The 21,103-nt window shown below is 36.2% G+C and overlaps 2 protein-coding genes across 2 annotated transcripts; both read left to right on the top strand.

Moving 5' to 3' along the window:
- Window positions 1-1,936: 1,936 nt before the first annotated feature.
- On the top strand, window positions 1,937-6,499 carry LOC139128711 (uncharacterized). The gene is made up of 6 exons (XM_070694439.1): window positions 1,937-2,018; window positions 2,904-3,076; window positions 3,696-3,901; window positions 4,659-4,662; window positions 5,340-5,432; window positions 6,368-6,499. The coding sequence occupies exons 1-6, from the start codon at window positions 1,961-1,963 to the stop codon at window positions 6,497-6,499; spliced, it is 666 nt and encodes a 221-aa protein (XP_070550540.1). The 5' UTR covers window positions 1,937-1,960.
- Window positions 5,376-13,192, top strand: LOC139128744 (uncharacterized). Its single transcript, XM_070694472.1, has 6 exons — window positions 5,376-5,432; window positions 6,368-6,995; window positions 7,642-7,837; window positions 8,526-8,726; window positions 9,509-10,677; window positions 10,824-13,192. The coding sequence occupies exons 2-5, from the start codon at window positions 6,573-6,575 to the stop codon at window positions 9,628-9,630; spliced, it is 942 nt and encodes a 313-aa protein (XP_070550573.1). The 5' UTR covers window positions 5,376-5,432; window positions 6,368-6,572; the 3' UTR covers window positions 9,631-10,677; window positions 10,824-13,192.
- Window positions 13,193-21,103: the final 7,911 nt, after the last annotated feature.

Raw genomic sequence — 21,103 nt, forward strand, 5'->3', positions numbered from 1 at the left:
GGCCCGTGCATGGATGTGTGTAGATACACGTCTGTTGGTCTGATGTGTACACGCCATTACTACATTAAAAATCAGTCAATACGTTTTATTTGCCAACACAGATGCAACTTATTCCCTTAGTTTCCTTGAAAATATGGTGTATGGCTGTCAAAAATCTATGTCGACAAAATTACAAAATTGCTATCTCCTCCGCAGAAAAGGGGTTATTCGTCTCATTATTCACAGTGAGAAATCAGAAAATTATGATTATGAGAACTATGTTGCGGGAATTTTGAAATTTGGACAGAGTTTTTCTGTGTACGGAAGAAATTTGCTTCAGTGAGTGATCTCCGTGTGTACAGATCATGGAGAATTGTGGGTAGCCTCACTTGTGCATCAGCCAAGTTAGTTAAAGCGGTATTGAGCCAAATCATGACGTATTTTCACCTGGTTGGCTTGGTCTATATAGCATCTTTAGTCCCAAAAAATCAAGTTTACAGTATTTATGTTTTCAACCACCTTCAAATGCACAGTATTTTTTTAAAATACACAATATATGGAATATGTTGTGTTTCATTAATTTTAACCATCTTGAGGTGATGGTGAAATATGGACTTGGCAGGAATAGGGTTAGACTGGCTTTCCACACCTTATTGTTTCAATGATACAGTTTATGATTTAGGCAAAGTTTTCTCTGACAGTGGAGATGGACATTGCCGAAAAATGAAGCAACTTGTTAAGTATTTCACTCTTGCAGCAAAATATTTCATCAATTAATGCAAACTACTCACTTTGAGTAAAGTGATGAGGTCTGAATAGTGAAAATATTCATGATGGTTGGACCATTGGTTTGTTAGCATTGATTGATAAATCAGTATATAAGTATTCTGCATTTGCCAAATACATCAACCATGATGATAATATTTGTTTTTTTTTCAGGTTTACTTTACTGACAAAATGATCATCCATACAAGCTCCTACGTTCTTCTTTGTGTGGAACAAGAATGACATGTGTCGCCAATTCAGAGACCTTAGAAGTCCACAGGAGTTCTGTGATCATTTTAATTCAGTATTGTCCGGTAAGGAAGACACATCTTCACCTGCATCAAGTGTGAGTAACCTGACCAACGATTCCAGTGAAGATGACTCCGAGCCAGAGGGTGAATCAGAAACAACAGAAAATATTAGTCATAGTTCCAGTAATGGCATAGAGTCTACACCAGATGATGATGATGATGTAATGAGTCCCACAGCTAGTATGTAAGTACATCGACATCTGAGAGACTAAAACACAATTGATGAAAACAAAACCCATGACAATTCATTGAAGAATTCTTTGGACCATACATATCATGAGTTTAACCATTTGAACTTCTAAATTTGTGTAATTTGATTCATGGTCATTGTACCCTTGAACTAGTGACCTTCTGTTACACTTCCTTTGCAGTGGAATCAAATGAAACATGGTTCACATTTCACAGAACTATGAAATCACAAGTTTTCTCAGGTACCAAATTAGAGAAACCGCACATGTATGAATGCAAACATTCCAGTCCTTTGTAACCAAGCCTACAAAGAGATCTAACACAATGAGATTCACCAAGCTACTTTGGTACATATGAAGCAGCAAAGAGAATACAAGTTGCAACCAACAAAATACAGCAAAAGCTAGAGTACATATAATGCTCAAAGTCATATAAGACTGAAGTGCATGTAATACGGGTAGTCTGTCCAAAGATTTGTAATAACATAAAGCATTAATGTGAAGGGAAATGGTCCAAATCTCTGGAGACCTATTGCTGACATTGAACCAATATGTTACTTTGAGTTGAATACAACATTTCTTTTTATTTTGGTGAATTACACAGGTCAAATACTCCCTTATCAAGAAGCACAAAGAAGAGAAAATTGACAGATGCTGCAAAACATTAGTGCTACCGACACTTTCAAAAAAAAGAAGGCTGAAAAACTCAACAAAGAAATGAGTGAGGAGGAGCTATCGATGAAAGAAAGCATCAGGGACTGCCACATTGGAACTGGTAAGCTTGACAAAGATTTCTCTATGTTTCCCTTATCTGTCGGAAAGACAACACTCTTTGAGGAAATCTAGTCAATATCAATTAGTGCAAAGAGGAATAATTGAGGTATTTGAAATAAGTGCAGATAAATACTAAACACACTGACCTTTTTGGTTAAGTACAAGAAAAGAGAAGCTCGTGAAAGACTCGCTCATTCTTCAATGCGGTATGAAGAACAAAATGTCTAAATTATTTATGTCGTGTGCAGCTGACAAACATCACTAGTGTCAGTATGAAGCTCCTGGTTAACCTTATAAAAAGTGTATGGTTTGAAAGTGTTTACTGTTGATTATTTTAATTCTAAGGATTGGTTTAATTGAGTAATTCTTGCTGATTTTTGACAAAGAAATAAACTTGAATTGGTTATTAATTTAAGCTTTAGTGCTCATCATAAGGGGATTTCAGTAGGTGACTAATCCTGAGCTTTTTGACAAGTCTATTCATACTGTATATTATTGTCTGCACAAAAAGCATTTACACAACCCAAGAATATTCACATAAAGTTATGTGTACTTGCCAATCCTAAGTTGTTTCTCAAGTGGCATGATTGATGGTAGGAACAGTTGGTTTAATAAGAATTCTGTGGGTTAACAGTCCACCCATAGTTGACACACTTTCACCATCAAAACATGAACCAAATATTAGTGATATATCAAACTGTGATGTTCTATCGAAGACAAGTGCCATGTACTAGCAGATGATAACTGAAGTCTTTCTGTGCACATCTTTGGTATGGTGTGTCAGACTTTGATGAAAACATTTACATAAAAAAATTATTAGAAAAATCTTATTTGTATATTATCCTGCTGTCTTCCCAATGACAATGTAATGTTGTCTTTTCTTAAGGACCGTTTTTAATTGATATCAGCGCACTGGAACTAGGGAAGCAAGCAAGGGCTCCTGATGACAAATGGGTTGACAAATTGGAAGCAGCTATGGAGGATTACCTTGATGAGGCATATCAACCATTAATTGTTGTGTTGAAAAATGAATCAAAGGAGAACTTTAGGGAGTCCAATGTGAGTATCTTGGAACTGAACTTTACCTATGTTTGCTTGGCACGCATTGTGTCCTAACACTTTCCAGGTTGAGAATGTATCTAAACAACATCTGGGTCAATATATGGAAGGGTAATGTAATGAAAATACATTTCAACTTCTCCCTGTGAAATGTACATGACTTGCATGTGAGACAGAAGCAGTGTCATGCAACTCAATGCCTGTGAAATGAATGCATGCAAAATGTGCTATACACATTTAGCTGTATTTACAATATTTTTATCTTTGGACATACGGCCTCTACTTAGCAAACACATTCACATTTATTCTGTGCCTTATCCTTCACCTAGTGTTTGAATGTCAAAACATGTATCAATGATGTTAAATTTATTAAATATACCACAGACTTTTTGGTTGATTTCCCTGTACTGTTTGAATAGCAATAATCACAACATTTCTAGATAGGGGAGACTACTTCTTTAGTTAGCGTAACAATTTCATGGTGACTTCTGATAAGAAAGAGAAAATGTATGTAATGATGGCATTCACAAAGTAGAGCTTTTTGACGTATGTAAAGTGAACAGTTATTGCAATGTTTAACTTGTCCTGTTTCAAAAACCTGTTCTCATTATTATTCTAGGTTAACGGCTACACATATGAGGTTATTGGAGGGCAGCATTCTTTCCTTGCTGTTAAACGCCTGAGTGAAAAATATGGAAATCGGAAAGAACTGAAAAGTAGACTCGCTGTTGTCTATGCAGGACTGAGCGATGAACAGAGGAAGTGGTTGGCCCATAGACATAATGCAACTGTTGAATTCCATCATTCGATGACTTTCAAAGAGAGGTAGGATGAGTTATCTTACACGTCTGATGTACTGCACTGTTCCAAGTATAACCTCAGAGACACAAAACTGCTTTTAAAAATCTTTTACTCACAGGGTTCTCCACAAGGGGATTTTATGGTGGGCCACCCCTCCGTTTTTGGAGCAATTTATTCTTATGTTAATAACTGCACATAAGAATACATTTTCACAAGAAAAGAATTTGCAAATTATGCACTGTTGTGTAAATTGGCCATCCATCTGTTTTTCTAAGCTGTGGAGAACACTGACTCATGTAACCAGATCTCAGAAAACAACAACATAGATGGGAAATTCTTGTATAGTGATTGTTAAAATCTATAAAGATGAAAAAAAGTAATTGTTGGAAACCAAAAAATGTTTAGAGGATGAAATGCAACATTGTGAATAAGAATAGAAATGAAAATGCATTGTGACCTAAGAGTATCGGTATATCTGTTCCATTGCACAAAGGGACAACAGAGTTTCACAAAATGATAATAAGGGACCATAAATAGCGCAGATGTTACATTATGTTACCTTCATGGAAAGGTTAATTTCACATTTTTTCACACACCAGTTTCTTTGGTCTGAAAAGAAATTTTACCAGTTGATTTATGTATGTGTGCAGCAAACGTAGGGCTTATGCAAAGATCTACTTCATTTTAAACCTTCCACACAAAATTAGTGCAGGGGCTTATACACGAGTAGGGATTATACTTGGAAATGCTTTGAAAATTGTACAAATTTGTTCATCACAAGCCATGTAAGTTATAAAAAATAGCCTTCGTTCCTCAATACATATACATTCCCATAAGGCTGAAGTGCCTTACTTTTGATTGTCAACAATTGGATTTGAAATTACTTAGCAAGAACAGAGTGTTGGGTGTAAAGAGTATGCAATATCTAAACAAGAAAAAAAATTGTTGATACTGATAGAACAAAATATCTCTAGCCAGAATGTCAGACATTTTGGAGATTATTGTAAGTTGAAATGTGCATTGAAGCCTTAAAGGTACCATCTAATTATACAACAGCATTGATGACAGTACAATTTACATAATACATCTCCTGTTGAACTCATATAATTTTTAAGTAAAACTGGAGACATTAAAGGAGAGTTTTGAGTTTCCAACAGTTGTACAACATTTTAACCCTTTGCACCCTGACCCCCTGGTACTCTATGACGTCATCGGACATTTTTGTCCGAGTTGGGTTGAAATGGTTAAGTTTATTATTGCAAGTAAAGTCAAACAAATACCAGTTGTCTTTTGGTAAGAAATTTGACAGTTTTATTTGCAGGACACTTTTGTCTGATAGACTGAACAAAAAGTAATGAGTAATTCAGATAATTGATTGTGCTCAATGATTTTTGTAAAATATGTATCTAGTATGTATTTTGTTGGATAAGATGTAATATGCCCTCTTGTTTATGGTCATTAGGTTCAAATGTGCCGGGATAGATACGAAGAAATGCAAGACATAGAAGCAAAAGAAGAACAGTGGGAGAAATCATGTGCAATGATACTTAAGGAGGTAAGTTTACTAATGACTGTATCAGTTGATACATAAACATTGATGTTATATATTGAAAATGTAAGACTAAAAACCTACACTGTGTGGTTTTCAGTCTTATATGGACAAGCTGTGTATTACCAGAACATCACATGATAATCTCCAGCTTTTGTAATATCATATAGGACTCAGCCCTTGGTGTCACGTCAGGGGTTAAGATCTTAATTTTATTTGTATTGATTCATCATTAGTAATAGTAAAGGATAAAATAGAATTAATCATTACTTGCTTTAAATGCCAATCTACCTACTGACCACAACAGTTCAAACACATACACAATATCAGACTCCCTGCAGGTATAGATTTTCTGTTTAATGTGTAAAAATGTTGGACATAAATTGGCAATTTTTACCATCATACTTACCTATTGTGTTTAACAAGGGATGTACTGTGCCATCATTACCATTGAGTAACTGCACTGCCTAACTTCCACTTGCAAGCCAAAAACTGACATTGTGGCTGAAAACTGGCAATTTTTGCATCAAGTTATTTACACAGAGGATGCTCTCTAAAATTCAATCCCAACATTCTTACTTATGTTCATAGGTACAGCAGTTTTCTCTCTTTTTCTGTTTTTCTTTAGGCATGATAGTAACAATATTTTATATCATTGACAAGATGGATTATGATACTAACTGGCTAATAATAGAGATACATATTTTATTAATGGCATGTTATAAAGTTATACTTTGCACACTTCATATTTGTTTATTCACAAGTACTCAAAAAGCATGGCAGCACCCATGAATTTAATTGTGTACACTTCCGGTTAATCGCATAATATATTGTGAACCTGCATACATATTGTCAGTAAGCCACTGGCGCAATTATCGATGATGTTAAGTGTCATGCTCATGAAATTGATATGTTAATTACTAATTATTTTCTTGACACAGAAAGCCGACTCCCTCTTCATGAAGATATGCTGTGCTGTTGCGAAAATGAGACATTTTTCATTGATGATGGAAGTGTTCGCAATGTATGAAGAAGGCCAACAAGATCTCAGAATCTCAAGCCTGCTGAACTGAGAGGATTGAAGAGGCCAGAAATTCCGTTCAGAAAATTAGGTGACTTTCTTCGGCTTAACAATAACGATCAGAAATGGCTGTTAGAAAAATAATTTCAACAGAAATTTCTGTTACAGAGCTAGTAAAGGAATCGGCAGTACTGAGGAAATTAGACCTGGTACAGAGATTTTTCGTCATGATTACTGGCTGTGTTGAAGGGGGCTGGGAAGAGGCAAGGCAAAGATTTCCAAACGAAACAACAAGAGAAAAACTAGAACAGTTTGTAAACCTATCGTACAGTCGTGGTGTACCAGCACAGTTTGAATCATTTTGCCAAAGAGCAGTAATTCTAGAAAAAAACAAGGAAGATGCGAGTAAAACTGCCGTATTTGCAACTGATGGCGCCTATGGATTCACAATCCACAATGCAGATGTGCTTGATCTGAATGCCTCTTCACTAAAACAGCAGTGTCCAGGATTCCGAGGAATTGACCTAACATTGGTTGATATGCCTTCAGTAAGTGTACTCTTATCATTGTTACTAACACGACCAACCAAAGCTGCTTCTTTTAATGTGTTTTGGTCATAGCCACGGAAATCAATAAGTATGGAGGTCCTTGCGTACCAATAGTATTTCCCCCCTGACATAGTTTTTCGCTTCCAAATTCCACACATACACATGGTATAATCATCTGTTGTATAGGCTGGGAAACTTTTTGCCATGACTTTTACATCATATGGAGTCATCTACACTGAAAAGTGTTAAGTTGAGATCTCAGTTTTTTACTGTCTCAGCCATGACTCTCAACGGCTATCTGAATTTTATGATAAGTTGTTTCATTCAATGTCATGGTTATAAAATTGTTATTGTTCATGTTTCATTGCTTGTTGGAACCCTTACGCCACCTAGCATGTCACTTTATATCTTATACTCATAAACATACACCGGGACTGTTTAGTCATGTGTTTCATGTATGTTCATGACTTAATACGGCTAGTTTTCAATCGGATTCGAACCCACAACATACGGCATCAGTCGCCTAGCTGAGAGGCCACAGACAGAACCACTCGGCTAAATCTCCACTCCCGAATCATACTGTCTATGCTTAAATCTACCAGGATGTCAAATAGTGAATAAAGCTGTCTCCTATTTTATTTTCAAGGAATGGTCAGCAAGTGATATCCAAAGACTGATGATTACCATCAAGGCAATAAATGTCGACTGCCAACAAAGTGCATTTAACATAGCTGTCATCTGCAGAGCATCAGAGATGGGAGAGATTATGCAGGCATTTAAAAGAGACAAAAACTTTGTCTCTGTGCAACCTGTGTTCTGTCATGTACAAACTTGTAGCTCAAGTAAGTGCAATCACTGTTTTTACCCTATTGTTCTTTCTTCCCCCTCCCTCTCGTACACATAAAATAGACCACATGATGTAGTGTAACGACCAACACACACACCCTTGTTGGTGCTTATTGACAAGTTTGATGCATGTTTTTTGGAAATATGTCAATTTTGTGTAAATATCTGATGAAGATAGATTGCCAAATACATTTACCAAATGAAATTCATTTAACCCTTTCACCCCCAGTTCCCTGTATACAGGTCCAACTTTACCATAGAAAACAATGGATTTGGGACAAACCATGGTGGTGAAAGGGTTAATTAACCCTTTTCCTGCCAGACGATATTACTTCCCCATCAGCCAACTCAGGGAAAAGCAGTGTTGAGCCACAACAATACGTATTTCCACCAATTTGGCTTGGTCTGTTCCAACAGCTTTAGTCCATACAAATAATGTTTTCAGTATCTGTGATTTCAAGGTCTTCAAAAGTTCAATTTTGTTGTTAAATGCACCGAATGTTACATATTGTGCTTCACTAGTTTTAACGATCTAGACCTGATGGGGAAATATGAACTTGGCAGGAAAAGGGTAATGTATTCTTGGCACTCTTTGTAATCGATATTTACAAACATAAAGTGTAAAAATGCTGAAGTTAGATTTAGGCTTGTAAAATAATAGATATTATTATTTCTACATTTCAGCCCGCAGATTTGGACTGATAGAGGCCGTACAGTGTATGGTGGTGGCTATGTACTGCTCACAAGACAAGAATCCAATTCAACATCCAACCGAAGAACGACACAATATGTGGTCCTGTGACACTCCACAAAGAACGTATGACCATGTGATTCAAACTTTCAGCCACAGAGGGGGATGGATACTTCACATATTCAGTGGATCTGGTAAATAAATTACTTTTAGTTCCATTTTCGTGCTTTCAAAAAAAGCAGATGCCAAGCAATTGTAGGACAAGGCAGACTACAAGAATCACACACAATTTTATTTTCCTTACTGTATCTGCATGTGCTGAGAAAGGTCTCTTTTGCAATGCTTCAAGTGCTGCAATAATTCAACTAATCTTTCTCACAAGAAAAAATTATAGTTTTGCGTACATTGATAATTTAGGAAATGTATGTTTTTAATTTGGTCAAAATTACTTGATATAAGATTTATTCCTTCATATTACTGAAATACAATATAGTATTATAACCCATAAATCCAACATAACATCAAAGCACCAAAAGCTGCAACTTTTGACATTATTGTTAATGAGTGTGCAAATAAATATTATCTATCAACCTCTGTTCATGCCTTATTTTTTAACACTTATTATAATTGTGAACAAATTCAATTTTAACAAGTGCATGCATACAACATAGTTGCAACTCTTGCCATGGGGGCTGATTAATGGAGAGCAGCACCCACGTAAAAATTATTTTGCTCACATTTCGACATTAGCAGAGGTTGATAATATCGGTATGTGTATGGATACCCAACAGTATGTCTATCTACATGCACTAATTGTACATTGCATGTAACATTATGAAAATATTGTGAAAAGTTGCAGCAGGACTTTTAATGAATTTGTTGATAAGACAATATGAATTCACTCATCTTTCCACAACACTTATCCTTTAATTTTCTTCAAATTTAATGGACTAATAAAAATTTGTTTCATTCACAGGTAATGGAATGATATCATCCTTGAAGAATGGCAGACACTGCATCGTCACTGATCATTCATCGGACCAATTAGCTATCCTCTGTGACAATGTCTCTCAGTTTGTTGGTACTGAAGAGCTATGAGAATCTTTGTGAAGCAAGGCAATCTCTGGGTATAGTATTATTGATAAGGGACTTTTAAAGGCGGACAATCCATGTAGCTATGTTTTTACTGCCCACTTGTGTACCATCTTAACCAATGAGTCAGGGAATGTTTGAATGGCTTTCATTGGCTGACACTGTACACTACTTCATTTAAATTTTTATCCAAATATTCAATTTAAGGCAAATTAATTTATGTTTTACTTTTAATTTGGCCTTTTAAAATGAGTAAATTATTAAAAGAATCCATTCCTCGGCACCAAAAGATACATTCAGCAATAAAAGGACAAATACAAGAAAAAAATGTACACAAAGATTGAAAAAATGAAAATTCCTCAAAACAGCATAACAGAGTTTGACTTTTACAAAGGAGCCACTATTGTCATATGATGATGGTCATGTTACATATGCCCTGACTAAAGAATTTAAATCGATTACTGACAATTGTACCAATTAGCTTTCAACAAGTGAATTAGAATTGGACCAATGCCATAGATTAGTGTGTCAACCAGTGAAGGACATATGAAATATGCCCTGACTTCTGAATTAGAATTGGGCCAATGTCAAAGCCAGCCAAAGAAAGGTCATTTTAAATTGACCCTGACTTCAGATACAGATGTCTGACCAATGTCCTAGTTAAGATTGTCTTCCAGTGATGGTCATTTTAAATATGCCCTGACTTTAGAATTGCAATTTTATGGTGTCAAAGTTTATTGTTTCAACCAGTTAAGGTCATTTTAAATTGACCCTGACTTCAGATACAGATATCTGACCAATGTCGTAGTTTAGATTGTCTTCCAGTGATGGTCATTTTAAATATGCCCTGACTTTAGAATTGCAATTTTACTTGTGTCAAAGTTTATTGTGTCAACCAGTGAAGGTCATTTTAAATTGACCCTGACTTCAGATACAGATGTCTGACCAATGTCATAGTTTAGATTGTCTTCCAGTGATGGTCATTTTAAATATGCCCTGACTTTAGAATTGCAATTGGACCAATGTCAAAGTTTATTGTGTCAACAAGTGAAGGTCGTTTTAAATTGACCTGACTTCAGATACAGATGTCTGACCAATGTCCTAGTTTAGATTGTCTTCCAGTGATGGTCATTTGAAATATGCCTGACTTAGAATTGCAATTTTACTTGTGTCAAAGTTTATTGTGTCAACCAGTGAAGGTCATTTTAAATTGACCCTGACTTCAGATAGATGTCTGACCAATGTCCTAGTTTGGATTGTCTTCCAGTGATGGTCATTTTAAATATGCCCTGACTTTAGAATTGCACTTTTACTTGTGTCCAAGTTTATTGTGTCAACCAGTGAAGGTCATTTTAAATTGACCCTGACTTCAGATACAGATATCTGACCAATGTCCAAGTTTAGATTGTCTTCCAGTGACGGTCATTTTAAATATGCCCCGACTTTAGAATTGCAATTGGACCAATGTCAAAGTTTATTGTTTCAACCAGTGAAGGTCATTTTAAATTGACCCTGACTTCAGATACAGATGTCTGACCAATGTCGTAGTTTAGATTGTCTTCCAGTGATGGTCATTTTAAATATGCCCTGACTTAAGAATTGCAATTTTACTTGTGTCAAAGTTTATTGTATCAACCAGTGAAGGTCATTTAAATTGACCCTGACTTCAGATACAGATGTCTGACCAATGTCATAGTTTAGATTGTCTTCCGGTGACGGTCAGTTTAAATATGCCCTGACTTTAGAATTGCAATTTTACTTGTGTCAAAGTTTATTGTGTCAACCAGTGAAGGTCATTTTAAATTGACCCTGACTTCAGATAGATGTCTGACCAATGTCCTAGTTTAGATTGTCTTCCAGTGATGGTCATTTTAAATATGCCCTGACTTTAGAATTGCAATTTTACTTGTGTCAAAGTTTATTGTGTCAACCAGTGAAGGTCATTTTAAATTGACCCTGACTTCAGATACAGATGTCTGACCAATGTCATAGTTTAGATTGTCTTCCAGTGACGGTCATTTTAAATATGCCCTGACTTTAAAATTGCAATTGGACCAATGTCAAAGTTTATTGTTTCAACCAGTGAAGGTCATTTTAAATTGACCCTGACTTCAGATACAGATGTCTGACCAATGTCATAGTTTAGATTGTCTTCCAGTGACGGTCATTTTAAATATGCCCTGACTTTAGAATTGCAATTTTACTTGTGTCAAAGTTTATTGTGTCTACCAGTGAAGGTCATTTTAAATTGACCCTGACTTCAGATACAGATGTCTGACCAATGTCATAGTTTAGATTGTCTTCCAGTGACGGTCATTTTAAATATGCCCTGACTTTAAAATTGCAATTGGACCAATGTCAAAGTTGATTGTTTCAACCAGTGAAGGTCATTTTAAATTGACCCTGACTTCAGATACAGATGTCTGACCAATGTCATAGTTTAGATTGTCTTCCAGTGACGGTCATTTTAAATATGCCCTGACTTTAAAATTGCAATTGGACCAATGTCAAAGTTTATTGTTTCAACCAGTGAAGGTCATTTTAAATTGACCCTGACTTCAGATACAGATGTCTGACCAATGTCATAGTTTAGATTGTCTTCCAGTGACGGTCATTTTAAATATGCCCTGACTTTAAAATTGCAATTGGACCAATGTCAAAGTTTATTGTTTCAACCAGTGAAGGTCATTTTAAATTGACCCTGACTTCAGATACAGATGTCTGACCAATGTCATAGTTTAGATTGTCTTCCAGTGACGGTCATTTTAAATATGCCTGACTTTAAAATTGCAATTGGACCAATGTCAAAGTTGATTGTTTCAACCAGTGAAGGTCATTTTAAATTGACCCTGACTTCAGATACAGATGTCTGACCAATGTCATAGTTTAGATTGTCTTCCAGTGACGGTCATTTTAAATATACCCTGACTTCAGAATAAGAATTTCAAAGCCAGCCAGTAAAGGACATTCTAAATTTGCCTTGATTTTAAAAAAACAATTAAAACAATGTCATAGTTTAGATTGTCTTCCAGTGATGGTCATTTTCAATATGCCCTGACTTCAGAATTGCAATTGTACCAATGTCAAAGTTTAGTGTTTCACCACTGAAGGTCATGTTTGATATGCCCTGACTGCAGATACAGATGTCTGACCAATGCCATAGTTAAAGTTTCTACCAGTGAGGATCATTTGAAATATGCCCTGACTTTAGAATTGTACTTAGATTGTTTCAGTTAGCAAAAATTACTGATTGTTTACTTGATTGTGTGAAATAACTTTGAAGAATTGAGTTTTCACAGTAATTAATAGAGTTTGACTCATTTTGATGTACTTCTGTGAAAAATATGCTGTTGTAAGTTCCTTTTCCTGACAGAATTTAGTCATTCATGGTTATGCATGGATATTCTTCTATTTTTACACCTGGTCAATGTTCAGTTTTAATTTACACTGTAAAATTTACATTTTTTACTGTCAGTAATGTGATGTGTTGTACCATATTGGAAAAATGTCATGTGTGATGATATTTTATGTGTAGGAAAAATAAAGATTGTTAGCAATTCTGCAAGAATTACCTTGTCAATTATTCTTCAGTGACAGTGTGAATGTGAATCGTGGAATTTTAAGATTTTGCGGGGAGCAAAATTACAAACTGACATTATAACAGCATTTTGACGCATGAAAGAAAGTCAAACAATTCAGCATATTTTGATGAAAAATATCAGGTTATCTGTTGTCTACTGACAAAAACTAAAAATATGCTGTCATTTTAAATCTTCACTAGTAATGATTATGAAAATTTGCGTTTTTTTAAGGAAAATTCAAAATTTTTCCACATTTAGCATGTCATTTTGAACTGATTAAAGCATTTTTTGTATTTTGTTGCAAATCCAATTATCCCAAAATAGTTCCAATCGTGTTAAAATTAAATACTAAAATCATTTACAGTACAAAATAGATCATCAGTGACACTGTAACCCACAGAAATACATATCAGACGCACATAATGCATTCAACAACTCGTTTTAACAGTACTTAAGCCGGCTGAGAAAGCTGAAAACATCATCTCTCCTTAAAACTGAAAAAAAAGTATTGACACTGTTTGAAACAAATGAGGACGACATACTGCCAATTCGTGACAGTCCAAATAATCTGCGAAGTGCATTATTATGACAGACATGTATACTATGAATGGTTGAAATATTAAAATTACACCTAAATAACATAATACCGTACATACATTGGTACACCCTGGTGACCCTGGCAGTGCCCTGTACTGACATGCCACTTAGTAGATACCAATGTTGTACCAGGACGCGATGTTTTCATACAGTGTGTGGTTTATTTTTCAGTCGTAAAGCAACTCAGTAAAACAACACTACCTTTATGAGGTGTCACTCTATGTACATTAGTCTTGAGTGGTTGTTGTACTGGTCAAGTTCTTCATCAGCGTTACATGTTAGTTGAACCTATTTGTGACACTTGAATCGACTAAGCTACGCGTCTGCAAATGGGCGACACACTCAACCCCCTATAAGTGGAATTTCTTCATTTCAGTGAGGGTACTGCGAGGGTCACCAGTGTGTATGGCTGAAGGCTGAATACACTGTACTGCTAATGACCATTTGTATATGACCTCAATGACACTTGAATGCTGTATGAGTTGCTGATAAACACGAAACTGTTATCGCCAAGACATGGCCTACATATACGCATGCGCGTTCTTCGTGCAAATATTCAGGCTTATGCAAATTGCACCCAAGTGGGGATTTCCCCGCGCTGACGTACTGTAAATAAAAACACGTAAACCCCCTCACATCAAGTATACAAAGGCAGCATACACATCTTCCAGGAACTATAACGTCGTTATTTTAAAACGAATTAAAGACAGATTTTCTATACATCACATCAGAATTGGAATAGATATGGAATAACCGACCGCTTACGTATGTTTGTTGCTGACAAGGAAACTTCATTGAGTAAGGAGAGGCAGTTCTCATGACAACTAGAGGTAATTGCGCAACGCCTTTTTCGTACATTTGACGGAAAAGTTAGTATTAATACATTTGCTGAATTTTCTTAATCTGAAATGCTGAAAATGGTCACCTACATTTGCTCTGCCTTGATCGTGTGCTTTTCTGAGAGTATTTAACATTCTCAGTGTACACTTATGACTTCGTTGTACAACATATATAATAGCATTTGCGTAGAATGACATTATATATCGAAAGTGTAATATCGAAAGTTAATTGTTTGGTTGTCTCAGGTTCTGAGATAATCTGTAAATGAATCCTGTGTGTACGTTGTCGCGATGACGTGGATCGATTTCGAAACACGTCGTGAACATGTACATGACAACACAACGAATAGAGAACAGGCGTTATGCTGTCCCCTCACTATACTATGGAAAAATCATGCGATAATGCCAACCTATTCTCCCTATATGCATCGACAAGTTCCTTGCCTTGATATCAATAGTGCCATGCTATCTCTTTATTTCTTCGAAATAATTTGGTCGATTTTATGATTCAATTTCTAACTTATTTGACCTTTGTGCGCGACAGTCCAGGAAGATGATGAAACAAAAGCAAGATGAGGCAAACTGTATTCGCAAAGGGACTACCCGAACGGTTCCGAAATGGTGAAAGAAAGGTACGTGCTCAAGATTAGAAACGACAGAGGTTACAACCGAACATACGTTAAAGTTTACAGATATCACTTTTTCTGAGATGATTGATCCAGGTAGGATGCCACTCATGTATATATATATATATATATATATATATATATATATATATATATATATATATATATATATATATATATATATATTATATATATATATATATATATAAATTATATACTATATATATAAATTATATACTATATATATGACTGTGTGACGTATGAAAATATGAATGCATTCATGTGTGTATATGTGTGTTGTCTGTTCGTTTTTTGGGTTGTGTTGTTGTTGTTGTTGTTGTTGTTGTTGTTGTTGTTGTTGTTGTTGTTGTTATGACTGTGGGTATGATCAAAATGCGAACGCAATTAAAATTCTAAACCGTACAATCTCCCGATAACTTTTTCAGCAACTCACTGAATGGCACTTTCACGACAGATTTGACTTGAGTGTACAGAGTATAGAGCGTATATTGATAAGAACAGAGGATATATATACAATTTACCTTATATAATCTAATCATAGCTGTCTCCGTAACATATGAAATCATTACGTAGTTGAACATGATTTTTCAAGTCTGAGCGTCCGGCTGCAGTGGCCTCTTTTATTTCGGCCACTAGTTCTGTTAGAGTTTGGCGGTTACCTACGCTCTATAGACCGCTTATATTGTCGCAGTTGGGCCGGTTCCTTTTAGATAATCTTATCAAGTCTGTCATTGTTTTCTTGGATGTAGCTGAAATCACGTATATCTGCATTTTACAGTGTGGCACAGTGATGTGTTTGTACTATGTTGCGCGTTGATGAAATTTTACAGCATCTGTTGACGCATATCTCCAGGTCCGGATTGCAATATATAATCCTACCGGAAGACATGGCTCAGACTTAAACGATGGATTTGCTCATAAGGTCAACGGAGTGGAAGAATGACGTCAGCTTTGTAATGAAAGTGATGGATGCGTCTCTTACGGCTTTGATACCAGAAATAAGAATTGCTGGTTGAAGGACGACATGCCCTGGTCAACGGATTCATCGGATTTCCATTCAGGTAATGTACAAAGTGATACATTAGAAGTGAGAAGTATCCATTGATTGGTGAAACAATGTGCAATTGGCAAACATCTTTGGAAGATAACAATGATATATTTTCGGGACAGATGTTTGAACCAGAGGGAAGGATATTTTTCCCAAGCTATAGAGAGCAGTATACATGGGGTATTTATGGTTATTAATATGGATATATGGCTTAGGTGCCAAAGAGTTATCTTACGATACTTAAACAAGACAAACATAAAAAAAATTGCGACCTTCCGAAGTCACCATTACGCCTTAGAAAAAGAATTTCATTGCTACTCCAAGTTTACTAAGAACGAGAACACGACAGAAATCAAAACTCATACAGTGCCGAAACTCTACACTTTAGGTAAATATAACAAAAATACGATATTCTCAGGTTTATTAGGTATTACAGGCATCATTACGCCATGTGACAATAGATTGGAAATGATAAAGATCTTCAGTGATGGTAAACTGATTGGCATAGTGTGCCAGGGGCATCATGGGAATGGTTTTGTCTCAAGCGGCAGAATTACACTTGAAATGCACATCAGTGACGCTATTCAAAACGAAAAGGGATTCAAAGGAATTTATACATTGTTCTACATGTCAGGTAAGATTTAGACACATTGAATAACAAGCAGCATATTTTTCTCAATGACTGTTTTAAGTAGTTTATTAGCTCATTGTCTCTGAAGATAACAATTGCATGTCAATCTCATATGAGCCTCACTAGTCCCAGAATTATATAGGTGAGTCACAAACGACATATAATTGTGAAATTTATTAAATCTCGGTTGAAAAGGTAACCTTATAAAGCTTTATTTGCCAATTTTTATTTTTTATTTTTTGCTCAGATCGCAATGGAAAGTTCAGGAATGGGAACGATTACCTGTGCAAAAAACGGACGGTGTATTCCCAAATATTTCAGGGACGACTATCGTGACCACTGTGGGAAAGCCTCGTGCATTAGAAGTGCTTCAGTTGGTGAGTGGCTGAAAGATCCGAGTTATAACAGCGTATCATTTCACCGTTTATCATTTACTTCAAGTTTATATTTACTGTAAGGTTAAGTGTGTTCTCCCTCAAAAGGGATGCCGGAGACATTTCATAAGAAAATCAAGGGAAAATATGACCTATAGATCTACAGTTTCAAACATATTTTAAATAGCAATAAAGTATCGCGCATTTACATGTAACTGTGGTACAAAGTTGATGTGAATACTTGTTACTGTCTTAATAGAGCGAGACACCCCCTAGAAAAGGAATCATTGGACGCATTAGACGTACTAAAGTAATGATTTTTTGCAAGAAGAAATCAGTAAGCAAAAGATTTGTGTCCAATGCCTTGAACCACTGTATCTGAGAAATGACACGCATAAGACATATATACTAGAAAGACTAGAAATGTAGAATATCCAACAACTCCATCCTTTAAAAGTAACCTTTGACATGTATCCCTAGGACGATCCAGCTATTGTTCATAGTAACTTCTATATCAAACGAAAATATTCATTTCCGTCGATTTAGAATGAATTGTTACACTTCATCAGTGTGGAAAGTCTTTTAATCTAAAGGCTATTTAAATCAAAATCAAGATTTCAGCAATTTTGTCTCTTCATTGGAAAATTTTGTCTTAAGAAATTGCATAAAGAACAAATGCATGACCGGATGCTTGCATCTGAAAAACAGTGCACTTTTTTGGGCTCTTTCTGCACTGATAATATGCAATCTAAAGTAGTTATATCAGATATAATCAGACATTACATAACGCTTAGTCAACAACTTCAGATACCAATAGCTTGGCCGGTACTACTTTATGCCAAGGTATTGTACAGTGAAGCGGCGCAAACTCAGTCTAAACCTTGACAACAGTATTATCATTTCAGGATATCAGAATTTGTTCCTACTTTTATTAATTTGAACTAACATATGGCTTGTAGTATATTTATAGGTCCTATTCTGTGAAAATTAGGGTACAATGTTCAAAGAAGTTCAAGGCGAACGATTATCTGTATGAGTGAAGTGTGTAAGGCAGAGATGTCTTCCCTGTACACCCACTTAATCGCTATCTCTAATCACATATTGCAAACAGCTTACAAGATGGCAAATAACTTTAATTAGGAGCTCCATACCCCTTGAAACCCCTATTTCAAGGGGTGAATGTGCGTTGAATATGCATTGTTTTTAGATGGAAACGTCCCCTAATGGTGAAAATGTGTATGTAGTTTTACAGGTCTTTATTCTATTGTCATTGATAAATGTCTTGATTGTCAATGATCCCCTCAGTATTTATCTTTCTGTATACATAGAAACTGCTTTTTGAACACTAATTATTTTAAGGTTTGAGCGAGTACCCATATTACAGCGGTGTCTTTATTTTACGTGACTTGAACCCGCTATTGTACTTACGTTTCCTGAATCATAATTTCTATCATTTATATTTGTAGAATGAAAGATCCGTCGCTTGAGGACGCTCCCTACGCTCCCTTCCGCCTACGACTGGACGCGGGCTGTCACATGCGGCTGCGAGATGAAAGAACGTTGGTCACGCCCGCCTACAGCTGTTTCTGGTCGCTAAAATATGTAACGTTTTATGCAGAGTGCTGTTAAATATTTATTGATCTCAGAGGGGGAAGCGTAGAGAGCGCCCTCGAGCGACGGATCTTCCAGCCTATTATATCTGGTGAACTGCAGTTTCTGACACTTACTCTGTACTTATTTGTGACACAACGTTTCTAAAACTGATCTTTTACGCATAAACATAACCGCAGAGTTTTTGAACTAGACAACATACGTATGAATCAACGTGTTCTGAGTGTCTCCTTGTTTCATCAAAATATTTACTTTGAACCAATGACAGTTTGACACAACCTTTGCACCCTGTATTGTTACTGTGATTTATCATCCATCAATAAAGCTACAAACTGTGATTATCAGTAGCGTACTAAACAATCGATTTTCTCAATGCTTCGTTCATAACTAAGTTGTTAAGCATTGTGAGAGAAAAACGTGCACGCATAATAGGGTGACAAGCAATCTCTAATAAATCTACCGTTTGGAATTTTCGACAACTTCTGCTTACTCGTCAGTTTGTCACCAAAATTTATGAAAAGTCAATATGCTCAGTTACAGAGTGCTTTGGTTGGTGCACGCATCGTTTGAGTATAAAATGTCTTTTGTATAAAAGTCAAGGACTGCAAAGTTTGCAGGCATGTTATTTCAAATTTGCAGTAAAGTACACGTGAAAGCAGAAAGCCGAGAAAAGACCGGGTAATAAACATCTGCTCCTTGCTCTGAACGACGAAATGCACATATAGGGCTCCTACAAGTCCCCAAGCCAAGTCTTTTTCTAAATAGTACTTCATGAATACGTTATCTGCGCTTCGATGCTGCAATAAAACGGATCCAAATGACGATTGAGATATTTACGTCCACCTTCAATGTGATGAGAGACTCTGAGGCAAGGTCAACGATATGTGTAGTGCAGTCATCTATTGACGACAGAGACGGCGATGTCAGAGCTAGAATGCTTGTGGCGGCAGAATATTTGGTCTGATTAACCCTTTTCAGGTCACCAGTCCATTCGACCTTTATCAGTACGGATACTGAGATACAGTGGAATTTGAACACCTGTATTTAGTAGGTATAGTGTTCATGTAGATATTCACCGCCACACTGGAGCCGTCAACATCGTAAAGCGATAAATTTAGGAGTTAAAGTCAAACACAAATCGTTTTCAATTCTGGCTGATTATGAGCGCTGGGTTTACGAGGGTTGATAAAAATTTATAAATACATCGTTAAATATGATAACAGGGGGAGGCTTGACTCTGATAATGTGGAAAGAATTCACGAACAACAAATTTGTTGGTAGCTCGCATAGTTTCAGTTCAAGTATGTCATTTAAGTAATATAATGTGTTTTATGACCATTTGCGTGAATATGTGTGTATAACTGGGGTAAATGCGATACTCGAATCGGGGACTAACTAGCTGCATCACTTTCAGCTCTACTCAGACTCAAGTGAAAAAAGCTGACTGGGAACAACAAATACTTCATTTATGAAATAAGCAGACATAATAGCCGATTTCAAACAATCGACACAATGTCTTATTCAACGACTCGAGTCTACGGCTTCATTATAGTGTAATAACGCTGACTACGGAGACGTTTCCTGCGATGTTTACAGCCTTATCACTTTGCTCAAGGATATAACTTGTTGTTATATGATTGGGTCGGCCTGCCAAAATCAGTGTGATTTACTCACACCCATACAAAGCTTCACCCATACCTTAAAACTTCTTAACCATACACCAACCATTATCATGATTTATAACCCACTCCTGATATCCGTTGTTGTATCATACATTTAATTTCATTTATCTTGTCTCAAAACATTAACTCGAATGCCACAGTCATTTAGTTTCTTATCACATAAATATACTATGTACATGTATACTTACATACATAGACTAAATTCCGTTAGACAACATGACCCACTTTCCCCTATCCCTGACCGACTGATAGTTGGGCCGTGATCTGTTGGGCCCTGTCGAGGCGCACTTTCTAAAGTTACTCAAGAGGTGATAGATAAGGGGATATGCGTGTTCCGTCTTTTTTCTACTGAAAAGCTAAGCTACACTCTCAAAACAAAAGCGGACATTTACAGAGTATACCGACACGCCAACTTTGAGGGTGCCCCAGGCGGGCCTCGAAACCAAGGCTGGATGTAGGCCTAACTGCG

This window comes from Ptychodera flava, unplaced genomic scaffold (assembly GCF_041260155.1).
Source record: "Ptychodera flava strain L36383 unplaced genomic scaffold, AS_Pfla_20210202 Scaffold_66__1_contigs__length_654902_pilon, whole genome shotgun sequence".
NCBI lineage: Eukaryota > Metazoa > Hemichordata > Enteropneusta > Ptychoderidae > Ptychodera > Ptychodera flava.

Bases quoted from the DNA above. Each gene is read 5' to 3' on its own strand.
- LOC139128711 (XM_070694439.1), top strand. From the start codon at position 1,961: ATGAGTGAGGAGGAGCTATCGATGAAAGAAAGCATCAGGGACTGCCAC. The intron at 3,077-3,695 runs GTGAGTATCTTG...TTATTATTCTAG, and splicing joins AGAACTTTAGGGAGTCCAAT to GTTAACGGCTACACATATGA. The intron at 5,433-6,367 runs GTAAGTTTACTA...TTCTTGACACAG, and splicing joins GTGCAATGATACTTAAGGAG to AAAGCCGACTCCCTCTTCAT.
- LOC139128744 (XM_070694472.1), top strand. From the start codon at position 6,573: ATGGCTGTTAGAAAAATAATTTCAACAGAAATTTCTGTTACAGAGCTA. The intron at 6,996-7,641 runs GTAAGTGTACTC...TTTATTTTCAAG, and splicing joins CATTGGTTGATATGCCTTCA to GAATGGTCAGCAAGTGATAT. The intron at 8,727-9,508 runs GTAAATAAATTA...TTTCATTCACAG, and splicing joins TCACATATTCAGTGGATCTG to GTAATGGAATGATATCATCC.